Source organism: Acinonyx jubatus, chromosome C1 (assembly GCF_027475565.1).
Source record: "Acinonyx jubatus isolate Ajub_Pintada_27869175 chromosome C1, VMU_Ajub_asm_v1.0, whole genome shotgun sequence".
NCBI classification, from domain to species: domain Eukaryota; kingdom Metazoa; phylum Chordata; class Mammalia; order Carnivora; family Felidae; genus Acinonyx; species Acinonyx jubatus.
In genome coordinates this window covers 54,739,526-54,752,578 of record NC_069381.1, presented here as the reverse complement: position 1 = coordinate 54,752,578, position 13,053 = coordinate 54,739,526, and the positions used below count along the sequence as shown (strand labels likewise).

Genomic DNA, 13,053 nt, shown 5'->3' with positions numbered 1-13,053 from the left:
TCCACTGAAAAGAGAAAAGCTCTTTGGTTCCTTTGTAAAAATGAGGAAAATGCTCCTCAAAGCCCTCCAGCAGACCTTCCCTGGTGTCTCCTTACTAGAATAGCTTAATGCACCCATATTTTAACCAACAAATCATTATCAGCTTAGGTAGGTTTTTCTAGCTTTAAACATGGTGTATACATATATATATTATATATAAACTATTTCACATATATTATATGATATATAGAGTGAGCAGAAGATTTAGCTTCATGGTGTCCTAATTGTCTTTTTCTCTGTTAGTTGAATTTGATTGCAGTATTTTAGTGTTTTGTACAGCTGTTACTAAGGACACATGTAATACACTGTATGCTGTTCTATTTTGTTTTTTAAAATGTTGGTCAAAGTATGCTAAATTAATTTAGTGTCTAAATTGATGGGTTATAGCTCACATTTTTAAAAGCACAGGCTTAGATCATTTAAAGATTCACTCCCTTGGGTGAGGAAGGAGCCCAGCCTCCTGTGGAAGACATGGTTGTTTGGAGAAAGATAAATAAAATCAGAGCTCTGTCAGCATAAAAGGGAGAAAGGGGACTATTAAGTAGGCAATCCTCTGTTTACCACATAAGTTGCCTCTGAAGTGTTTCCTAACAGCGGGGCAGACTGTTCTACTCTTTCAGCAAAGCAAATTTCCCTTTATAAAATTTCTTGAGTCTCTCTACAGAAGAAAAATTACAGTTCTTTTATCGAAGTCCCAAATTAAGACTTCTGGGAAAGTTGGCAACATAAATACAAATTTATCCTGGCCAAAATGAATAACAAAAAGAAGAAAAATAGACAAGAAAAATTCATTAAATTGAAACTAAGACATTTTATCTCAAACTGAAAGGAAATCTGCTACATATTACAACATGAAGTAGTTTGAAAGAAGATTCCAGAAGTTGATTCACAATTCCATTTCCTAAGAGAAAGAAGAGTATTTAAAAAGCCAGTAGAAGATATTCTGAAAATTCTTCTTTTAATACTACTCCCTAGCCCCACCACCCAAATACTCAAAGAAAAGGGGTTTGTTACTAATGATGGGTCACAGGAAGATGGAAATTCCTCCCTTTGGGGATCCCTTTCCTCACTGCAAGTCAATAGCAGTCCAAGTCTGTGTTAGCAGTGTTTTTAGAGAAATGTGATGACCATACTTAGCCCTTTCTTTCTTTGGCTTCCTAGTATTGCTTCATATGGACTCAGGGAGAAAAACCTCCTAACTTGGAGGAGCAAGGTCTTGAAAGGGGAGTTGACAACAGAAGAGACAAGATGCAATTTCCTAGGAACCATCTTTGCAAGTGTGAATAATAGCCACAAAGACAACTGTGTAAAGAAAAAAATATATGATCCCATAAAACACTCTAAGAACTTTGAGGCCTTTCTTTGACTAAATGTCTCCTCAAACTGAATTGCTTACCCCAAGAGAGAGGTAAAGGACTCTAACCCAAGTGGCACTTCACCAGATCACCCATCACCATCACCACCTCATTAGAGTCATGAAGAGGTTTCACAAAACATACAGTGCACAGGAACAAATTTCCCCATAATGTTTCAGGGCTCCAGCTCCCTCACCAGGCAGCTCAGGCAGCTGAATGCCTGAACTTACAAGGTAACAACATGTGGATTTGCCTGTCAATTTCTAAGGGGAGAATTTAACAGTATCCAGATAAGCAGGGAGAGTAGCCAAAGAAATTTACTTCTTTTATATTTGGACTAGGATCAAACCTGGATTTAAGTGTCCGGATTCAAAGGTGAGTAGGAAAAACAAGAACGTGGGGCTTATTAAATATCACATAGCAAATAAAGGAGATAATTTAAAGATAGCTATGGTCATGTTCTGACAGAAATTGTACCCCATGAAACAGGAGAAATTTAGAAAATAATATTTTTAGATGTTTAAGAGATTAAAGAACATAAGGGATTCTGTGAAATAAGATTTGAAGATATAAAAGATACATGTCAAAAATGAAATGATGCTGTGAGAGCTAAAAATATTTTTTAAGTTTATTTATTTATTTTGAGAGACAGACAGAGAGAGAGAGAGAGAGAGAGAGATAGTGGAGGAGGAGCAGGGAGAGACAGAGAGTCCCAAGCAGGCTCTGAGCTGTCAGTGCACATACCTTGAGATTATGACCTGAGCCAAAATCAGTTATGAGTCAGGCACATAACCGAATGGGCCACCCAGGCGCCTCAGAGATAAAAATATTTTTAAGGTAATGAGTAATGATAATGCAGAACCTAAAATTATATTAAAAGTTGTGAAGAGTAGAATAAACATTGGAGTAAACCAAATCAAAGATCTGAAGAGCAAGTTTAGGAAAATCACATAGAATGCAACGTGAAGGGACAGAATTATGACTGGATCAGACAAGATAGTATATTGAGGTATCCAACACCGAGATAAACAATGTGTTTGAAAAAGAGAACAGAACAAATTGAATGAACTTGCTGCAAAAGGGCATAGGAAAACTATCTTTAAATAATAGAAATAGTCAAAGTCTCAATTTTGTTGATGCTTACATAAGTATATATCTATATCTATATCTATATAGATATATATTTATCAGAATTCATCAAACTATACATGTAAAATGCATGCATTTAATTGTATGCAAATCATACTTCAATAAAGTTAAGTCAAAAAGAAAGCAAAAGATTAACACTGCAAAAGTCAAAAACTCCAAAATAATCTATTATATCTGAAGTGATCTGAAGGAAAATTATTTAATAATAATCTAGAATAATCTGAGGAGGAAGATGGCAGAGAAGTAGGGGGACCAGGATTTCCCTTGTCCCTCAAACCTAGCTGTATTAAGGTCAGAACACTTGGAACACCCAGGAAATCTATCTTCGGAGTGACAGAAAAATCTCCAGAGGTGGAGGGTGACAGCTTGGCGGGACAGAGGTACCTGTATGCGAATTGGGGGAGATAAAACAGAGTGGGCATGGAGGGCAGGGATCCCCTTCTGTGGAGAGACAAAAGGGAGAGAGAGAGAGAGAAACTGTGGATTGCGGTATTGTGTTGGAACAAGAGAAAAATCTCTCGGGACCACGGACTGGGGAACGAGAAATATAATCGGTGCCAGTCTCTACTTTGCAAACAGCCTTAGGAGCTGAAGATCGGAGTTTTCAAAAGTGCATGACTTTCTCCAGACTGAAGCTGCTGTAGCGGTGTGAGCATGCCTTGGGAAGAGAGAGGAGAGCTAGCCCCAGGGCACGGGAGCGACCTCAGGGGTGCACAGGGAGAGGACAGTGCCCTCCCTTGAGTACTGGGGGAAGAGTGTATATTGCCCCCCAAGGACAAAAGACCCTGCAGGCACCTGCCACATCTGTAGGGCAGATTGGTGCTACCCCAGAACCGGGTCTGTGCAGTGTGGGATCCTTTAAAACATGGGGTTTTGAATCCCAGCTGAGTGCCTAGGAGGCACGGGAGACTGTGGAGCAGGGCAATCCCCCTGGTTGAGGAAGAGAGATTGGGGTGTCGCTATTTTTCTCCCCATCACCAACAGGGTGGGGCTTCAGGGAGCAGTACAGCAGCCCCCAGTGGAGGCGGGACCCACTTACAACCAAACTCCACCCCTCTGAGCCTGGCAACTGTTTATCTAGTCGAGTGAGACTGACAAAGACAGAACCAGACGGCCTCTCCTCCAGACCAGCACAACCACCAGTCCCAGGCACCAACAGATAACTGTCCCGTGGTTTTGTGTGTTAGACTGTTGCTCCTTTTCTTTCTTTTCTTTCTTTTTTCTTTCCTTCTCTTCTTTTTTCTCTTCTTTTTCTTTCTACCCTTTTCTTTTTTCCCCCTTTGGAATCAGGCTCAAAGTTTCTGATTTGATTTTTGGTCAATTCTTATTTTATATATAAAATATATATTCTTTCTTTCTGTGCTTTGCTTGTCTCTGTAATCAGGCATTTTTACTCTATTCTTTTCACACCTTTTCTATATTTCCTTTATTTTCCTTTCTCTCTCTCTCTCTCTGGATTAAACCTTATAGTTTCTTTGATTCTCTCTGCTTGGTCTCTTTTTCACCCCTTTCATTTTTCTCTTTGTATGGGATCAGGTCCCTGGCCCTTTCCTTTCTTCCAGGTTTACTTCAATGAACAAATCAAAGCACATCTGGTGGAAGGTCTAAACAATCTGCCACTATAAGTAAGAAGCAGCTTTGTAGAAGACTGACCAGTGGGATAGAGCAGCCAACAGAGTGCACGCAATATGCTACAAAAACACTTCCTGAAGTGCCAGGCCCTGGGCAGTGTATGACCCCTTTATAATACAGTAGTTCTCACAGGTGCAGGACACATAACAAGCATTTAACACACGTAAAAGACAGAAACCTAGCCAAAATGACAGAACGGAAGAATTCTCCTCAAAAGAAATTCCAGGGAGAAATGACATCCAGAGAATCGCTCAAAACAGATATAAAAAATATATATGAAAAGGATAATAGTCATAAAACTAATAGCCAGGCTTGAAAAAAGTGTAGAAGACAGTAGAGAATCTAGTGCTTCATAGATCAAAAACCTAAGAACTAGTCACGATGAATTAAAACATGCTATAACTGAGATGCAAAATAAAGTAGATGCAGTGACAGAAAGGACGGAAGAGCAGAAGAGAGAATCGGAAGATAAAATTATGGAAAGTGATGAGGCTGAAAAAAAAGAGGGAAAGGAAATTATTAGACCATGAGGGGAGAATTAGAGACCTAAGGGAGTCAATGAAATGAATAGTATCCTTATCATAGGAGTTCCAGAAGAAAAAGAGGGAGAGAAAGGGGCAGGAGGTTTATTTGAACAAATTATAGCTGAGGAAACAGGCATCCAAGTCCAAGAGGCACAAAGAACTCCCTCCAAAGTCAACAAAAACAGGTCAACACCATGACATACCATAGTGAAACTGGCAAAATACAAAGAGAATTCTGAAAGCAGTTAGGGACAAACGGGCCTTAACCTACAAGGGTAGATACCAAAGGGTAGTAGCAGACCTATCTACTGAAATTTGGCAGGCCAGAAGGGAGTGGCAGGAAATATTCAATGTGCTGAATGGGAAAAATATACAGCCAAGAGTTCTTTATCCAGCAAGGCTGTTGTTCAGAATAGAAGGAGAGATAAAGGTTTTCCCAGACAAAAATTAAAGGAGTTCATGACCACTAAACCAGCCCTGCAGGAAATTCTAAGGGGGACCCTGTAAGTGGAAAGCAGCAAAGACTACAAAGGACCAGAGACATCACCACAAGCAAGAAATCTACAGATAACACAATGACACTAAATCCATGTGATTATCTTTCAAGATAATCCCAGTGATTATCTTTCAATAATCACTTTGATGTAAATGGACTAAATGCCTCAATCAAAAGATAGAGTATCAGAATGGATTAAAAAAAGCAAGAGCCATCTTTATGCTGCCTACAAGAGACTCATTTTAGACTGGATGACAACTGTGGATTGAAAGTGAGGGGATTCAGAACCATAGATCAGGCTAATGAACATCAAAAGAAAGGTGGAGTAGCTATACTTGTATCAGACAACCTAGATTTTAAACCAAAGATCGTAACAAGGGATGAAGAAAGGCACTATGTCATAATTAAGGGGTCTATCCATCAAGAAGAGCTAACAATTTTAAATGTTTATGCTCCCAATGTGAGAGAACCCAAATATATAAATCAATTAATCACAAACATAAATAAATTTATAGATAACAATACCATGGTTATAGGGGACTTTAATAGTCCACTTTTACAACAATGGACAGATCATCTAGGCAGAAAATCAATAAGGAAATAACGTGTTTGAATGACCCATTGGACCAGATGGACTTACAGATATATTCAGAAATTTTCATCCTAAAGCAGCAGAATACACATATTTCTCAAGTGTACATGGAACAGTCTCTAAAATAGATCACATACTGGGTCACAAAACAGCTTTCAACAGTTACAGAAAGATTGAGATTATGCTATGCATATTTTCAGATCACAAAGCTATGAAACTTGAAATCAACCATAAGAAGAAATTTGGAAAGCCCCAAAAACATGGAGGTTAAAGAACATCCTACTAAAGAATGAATGGGTCAACCAGGAAATTAAAGAAGACATTTAAAAATACATGGAAGCAAATGAAAATGAAAACATGGCATTAAACTCTTTAGGATGCAGCAAAGGCAGTCCTAAGAAGAAAATACATTGTATTTTCCAGAAGCAAGAAAGGTCCCAAATACATAACCAAATCTCACACCTAAAGGAACTAGAAAGGCAGAAACAAAGAAACCCCAAACCCAGCAGAAGAAGAGAAATAATAAAGATTAGAGCAGAAATAAAAAATATAGAATCCAAAAAAAAAAACTCCAGTAGAACAGATCAATGAATCTAAGAGTTGATTTTTTTAAAAGACTAAACAAAATGGATAAACCCCTAGCCAGACTTCTCAAAAATAAAAGAAAAAGGACCCAAATAGATAATATCAGAAATGAAAGAGGAGAGATCACAACCACCACCACAGGAATTCATACAATTATAAGAGAATACTGTGAAAAATTATATGCCAACAAACTGGACAATCTGTAAGAAATGGACAAACTCCTAGACACACACACTCTACCCAAACTCAAATGGGAAGAAGTAGAAAATTTGAACAGACATAATCAGTGAAGAAATTGAATCGGTTACCAAAAATCTCCCAACAAACAAGAGTCCTGGGCCAGATGGCTTCCCAGGGGAATTCGACCAGACATTTAAAGAAGAGTAAATATGTCTTCTGTTCAAGCTGTTCCAAAAAAGTAGAAACGGAAGAAAAACTTCCAGACTCATTCTGTGAAGCCAGCAGAGCTCAGAGCAGAGCACAGAGAGTGATCTTCCTGAAGCATAAATCGAACTACTTTCTTATTCTGCTTAATACCTTCTAAATCACCTCTATTATAACTAGAATACTGTCTTAAGTTTTTGGTATGGCTTATGTGGCTCTCTATAATTTGGCTCCTGCTACCTGTCTCATCTTACTCCACTCTCCCCCTCATTCGCTACAATCCAACAACATTGGCCTTCAGCTCCTTTACCATTCCAAGCTGATTTCACACTGAGACCTTTACACTTGCTGTTTCCTCTGTCTAGTAGTCTGTTTGCCCAGCTCTTCACCTGGCTGCCTCTTCTTTCTCAGACTTCAACTCAAATATGCCCTCCTGAGAGAAGCCTCTATAGCCACCATAGGTGAAGTACCATGGGTATATGTTTTTATGATACTTACAAGTGGTTGAAATTATTTTATGTATTTTTGTGTTTGTTTATTTGCTTGTTTGTTGACTATTTCCTTTCTCTAGAATAGAGCTTCTGTGGTAACCTGTTATGCTGAAATACTTATCCTTCAGCCTTCAAGAATGCAAGGGTTGGCCTTATGTCAGTCTGGCTACAAGTATACTCAAGTGTTTGTCCTCAGTGTACTGTATAAAAGAATATTAATTAGTATGTTTGCCATGATGTGGAAAATGTTGGGAAGCACTGCACTAGAATACAAACTACTTCAGGACAAGAGAAAAGTTGAATTTACTGCTCACATCATATGTGTCTGGGAGCACTTCAAAGAAAGTAGGGAAATATTGAAGTGTCCACCAGGCATATTTGGAAGAGTTCAACCCTAGACACTTCCTTCCTGCTAGGTGGCAAGATCTGTTTGACCTGTGCTAACCAACTTCCCCATTTACCAACAGTGTTTAACCATCTGAGACTTCCTACTGGCTAATAATGACTTACGTGTTAGAGAGATTTGAAAATTTGAGAATGTCTTTCTTCCACAAAAATCTCGAAGGCCAGTTTTATGTTTGATTTGCCTGAGCCAAATATTGGGTCCTTGGCTGCAGTTGTTTCCAGTTCTATCTTGTTCATTTAAGAAATTCTTACTTGAGTATCTAGTACAGATCAAGCACTATACTGGAAGCTTTCTATTGTTATTTTACACTGTAAAATATTTTATAGAAGGTATTTTCTAAATGCCATGATATATGAAAATCTTTTATAATTTCAGCTCCAACTGGAAAAAAACCTAGGGAATCATCTGATTTGGCTGGTCACTTAGAAGATTCTGTCAATAAAAGGTAATTTATTTTAACATTTTTCATATTTTATTATGTTCAGTGTTTTTAATAGGAAGAGTTATTTGTTTTATTTTTTACTGGACCGGAATGAATTTATTCTGGCTTATTATTACTTATAGTATGGGCCTATTTAGGCCCATACTATAACCCAGTGACTGGTCTAAGAGTGTCCTACTATTATACATTCATACCTTGAGCACATGCTCTATCTGCTTCAAGTTGACAGGCAAATGGAAAGAAGAACATGGGGAAATGAATGGAGAGAATACATTGTGTTTTTGTTGTATAGACAAGATTAATTTTACTACAATATGGATTTAAGAAAAATAGCTTTGTAGTTTTGTATAAAGTTCTGATCTTTCCCAGATCCTCAGACTCTGAGTAAAATCATATTAATCCGGCATGTTTTAAACTTTGGAGCAATAATGTATAGCCTCTTTAAGTTTATCCCAGTCCTTCTCTTCCTTTCTTAAGATGGTTATCTGGGTATGTGAATGAGATGCTCACTGGACTTTGTGACATTGAGGAAAAGGTACTTGAGCAAGTATTTTGGTCAATGTCCTTGTACTGCTGGTCTCATTTCTAGGTGTTCTGTGGCTGCTGACATCTGTGGTTCATGAATATATGGTCTATTCTCTCTGAACTGGAATAGGCTCCACTCTCAACTCTCATTACTATGGTAGAACCCTCTGAGCCTCCATCATGACTTTCATCTGTCCTTAGACTGTCCATGCCTCACTTGTGCCAGGCCTTTGATGTGGGTTACCTCACCCCTGACACAGCAACCACTTTGGTAAGCCAAACTCAATGTCCTATGTCACATGTGAACCATAGGAAATGTGGAATGAAAACTATATCCTCTTTCTGACTATAACCATACCATGCCATTGCATTCTGTTAGCAAAGTTGGGGCCACCCTATGTTGTCAGGAAGCTGCCTTGCAAAACACTTGTTTCCCAGAATCTCAACAAAGGATGTGGCAAATACCTCTTTATCTTTGGTATTCTTCTCAATCTACGTAAGATACATCTTCCCCACTCAAAAGCCAAAGAGGCATGCATATATATATATATATATATATATATATATATATGTATATATATATATACTCCTCTCCCCCACTTTTGCTATTTCCCCCAAAAAGGCAGGAAGGAATACTCTTGCCAGATTGAAAGTGTGTGGCTGAGAGTTTGGGGAAGATGTTGTCAGTGACTTTCGGGGATCGGGGAGACAAGCAAGAACTGACAAACTAGAATCAACCCTAAAATCAATCATTATTTATGCTGAACTTGTGCTCATTTTCAGAAGAAAATCTCCCCCACAGATGGATGATTTTAGCACAAAAGAAAACAAAACCATCATAAATGACCAATTAAGTGAATATTGTTCAACAAGAAAGAAAAGCTTGCTCCCCTTGTGCTTTGAGGATGAATTAAAAAAGCCAAATGCCAAGATAATCAACATTAGTCCAGCAAAGACAGTAACTTCTCACATGGTAATAATACCTACTATTGTTCAGGAAATATGTGCATAAGTTCTACTTGCAGGAATCTTATATTCTAGTGACTAGAATCTTTGATAAATTATTTTTACTTCTCGGTTTTGCATTACAAAGTGACAACCACCCTTAGATTCTTAGTGCTCTTTTTAGAACTGCCAACCCAAAACTGGGGATGCCTTTGCATCAACTGAAAATTTTGTGTTTTTCTTTATGAAAAAGGCTTTGTCAAACTTTCTTGATTGTGAAAGAAATATAAAACAGATTTTGTATTTTTTAAATGACTGCATTGCTTTTCACTTTTCTAACAATCTATTTTAGCTAACTGAATGAGAAAATACATACATTAAGGCTATTTGGTAGCTCACAGAGACTGTAGGAAGGCTGGAGAGACAATCTGGCCTGAGAGCTATCCAGTCAGGAGTCACCCATTTGTAACCCTAGACTGCTCCACCCAGACCCATGCTTTTGTTACACAGTTTATGACTCTGATGCTGGGCAGGAGATGCTATTTCTAAGACCCTTGCTATTGCTGCCATTCAAAGCAGATATATGTGCTACGTTCTCACTAGAGTCATTTTAAAATAGCCCACCTTTAGTGCTTGCTTTCTCTGAACTGAAGACTATCTGAGGTGTATCTGATTGGCAGAGCCTGGGTCACATGCCTGTGCCCTAACCTCAAGGAAGGCTAATAAAGTTAGTTTCTGCCTCTATGTAAGAGTACAGAGATTTGTAAGGTGGAGAATTCCCAGAGGCATTGGACAGGACAAAAATAGAACAAATCCTCACTACTGTGGCTAAACAGGTATCACTGACATCCCAATGGATTGCAAAACCAGATCTTTCATTATCTTTTTAGTAATTATAAGCAATAATATACCTTTCTCACTAAGTATACTGATGTACAATTAGATGATCCTGGTTTCTTATGTCTTGAGTAGTCTTTATAAAAGAAAGGTAGCAATCACTGACTTAAAGTTTGCAAAGTAAAAACTGATAATATGCATATTTGACCTGTTTCTTTGGAGTTAATCTTTTTGCCCTATAATGGAAATATGGGAAAGAGTTTAATAAGTAGCTCATTCATACAAATTTTGCTATTACTGTAACAAAAATAGTCTATTTTTAAGTCAATCTATTACTTTGGCTATATTATTACACAAATATATATTGAGTGCTTTTTTTATTACACAAATATATATTGAGTGCTAAGTATTATGGTAAGGGTTGGAGTATCAGAATAAATATAATACTATAAAGATACTTTTAGATGCTTGGAATTATTTATAATGGTATGCAGACTTTAATTTTGGCTTAAATTTGGCTTATCACCTTTGACTCAATTCATTTTTTGGTATGCCTTTTATTTCTGGACATGGAAACCTAAGAAATGCCAGAGCAATGTCCCATCCCACCAACGATCCTATTTTTCCAATGACAACATCTCAGACATTTAAGGAATGTATTTATTTTGTCATATCTCACTTTATTTCAGAAAGGATTTTATAGGCCAAAAGTTCAGATTTTACCCCTAACATCTTGACAGAATATTAAGAGAAGGAAGTGTGCCACATATAAGCACATCTTTTTTGTGGGTTTCACTACCATTATTGTTCATATTAAAAACGTCTCTGTAGTCATTTTTAGGATACTTTACCATTTCATTTTCACATTTAAAAATATATGTAGCCTTCTTGTCTCACTAGACTGATGACTAAGTACTCTTTTCTTTAATCCACAGGAACAAAATGACACAAATCCCATAATTTTCCATGAAACTGGATATGTGCAAATGTTACTTTTGACAAAAAATCGGCTTCCTCCCCATCGTATGGAAGATGATAACATTTACCCACATAAAAGAGCAGGTTTTGTCTTAGAAAGAAATTGTGAAACCCTCAAATCTTTAATTAGGGATCAATTTATTATTCCTTCCAAACCTAAAAGGATTATGGCTACAGCATGGAAAAGAAATATACAAGCAATATCTGTTGATGTGGGCCATAGAGTTGTAGAGAGTAAGCTAAGGAAGAAAACTAGTAAGAAGACATTTGAAAACGTATCCTGGAGTAAATTCTATAATTTCTCACAGACTTTTTCCAGCCTAACAAAAAATTTTATGGGCTTCCTTGATAAAACTGTTATTCGAGAAATGAGTGCTAGACATGGCAACTTTGAAAGAATGTTTTCTACAGTAAAACCAATTAGCAAATTCAGTACCTTACCTGTCAAATATTGTTTAAAGCCTTTAAAAAATATACTCAAAGTCCATAAATTAAATAATGTAACACCCTTGGATGATTTGTTAAACTAGTCAAGTGAAAATTAGGCCCCTCAAAAAATATTGTTTTACAGCAATATTTACATAACAAAAAGAATAAAATGAAGCTCCAAGATCATAGAAGAAATTGTTACCTAAATAATATTCTTGTGGATGGTATAAAAAAGCAAAACATAGAAATTGCAATTATAAATCAACAGTCATCTGTTCAAGAAAAGCCAACATTTTTAGTAAACAAAAGGACAAAATTAGGAAATAATTATCCACAAGAGGGACTAATACCTGAATTTTTATGAACTCAATTAGATTCTTCAATCATCAGCATTTCTACAGTAAAGTGTGATTTGGGACCAAGAATGGCATTCACCGTCTCTGGAAATTTGCTGTTGGAAGCCAAACAGCACCAATAACCTTGCTCAATAATTGAATATCAAATAAGACAAATGCACCATTAACTTGATGCATGTGGAATTAATCATATATCAACATTTTGGATAATCATTGGAAAATAGGATTACATTAGCAATTCATGCAATTAAAAAGACTTTGTCAAATTTAAAATAGCTTTTTGTTAGTAGACATTGAACTCATTGCTATACAATACCTTTTCAAGTATACTTTTGACTTTTTTTGGAATTGTTAAATAATTTAAAAGAATAACTTATTCACAATAAGCTAAAAATTTTTTGATACCATGTCCTACTGTTTTCAAGAAGTTGTATTTCAAAATTTCATTTTTAATCCATTTGTTTAAACTTTTTTTTAAAATCTGAAATGTTAGTACATGAGGAGAAGTAAGTTTAATTAGAAACATTTCCTTTAGAGGAAGGCTTTGGGGGTCTCTGGAAACTTTTAAAGGCAAGGACGTAAATATGTTCAAGGTTCCTGTTTCCACTTCAGACTGGAGGTTTTATTTACTGTGCTCCATCAATGCTCCTCTTGGGCAGCTCTTCCCAAGTAGAGTCAGGTTTTGGCTCTAAATAGAATGGCAAGGAGAGAAAATGGAGGTGGGGGAGGGGATGGGGAAGTACAAATGGAAACTCTGTAAATGAGGGAAGAGCAAGAGTGATGGATAAGGTGATGGGCTTTTATCTAAGGCAAGAGCTTTAAGATAGGGTGATGGGCTCAGGTATATAGGAGGTAGAGGAGATGCATACATGCATCCTGGCTCTTTAC

General features: G+C 37.0%; 1 protein-coding gene across 1 annotated transcript in view; it reads left to right on the top strand.

The window, feature by feature from the left end:
• CC1H1orf141 (chromosome C1 C1orf141 homolog) overlaps window positions 1-12,438 on the top strand; it is a 43,602-nt gene extending 31,164 nt beyond the window's left edge. The window contains exons 7-9 of the mRNA XM_027058908.2: window positions 8,029-8,098; window positions 9,404-9,593; window positions 11,338-12,438. Of these exons, the coding sequence (XP_026914709.2) occupies window positions 8,029-8,098; window positions 9,404-9,593; window positions 11,338-11,910 (833 nt within the window). The 3' untranslated portion in view covers window positions 11,911-12,438. The remainder of the gene's footprint in view (window positions 1-8,028; window positions 8,099-9,403; window positions 9,594-11,337) is intronic.
• The last annotated feature ends 615 nt before the right edge of the window (window positions 12,439-13,053 follow it).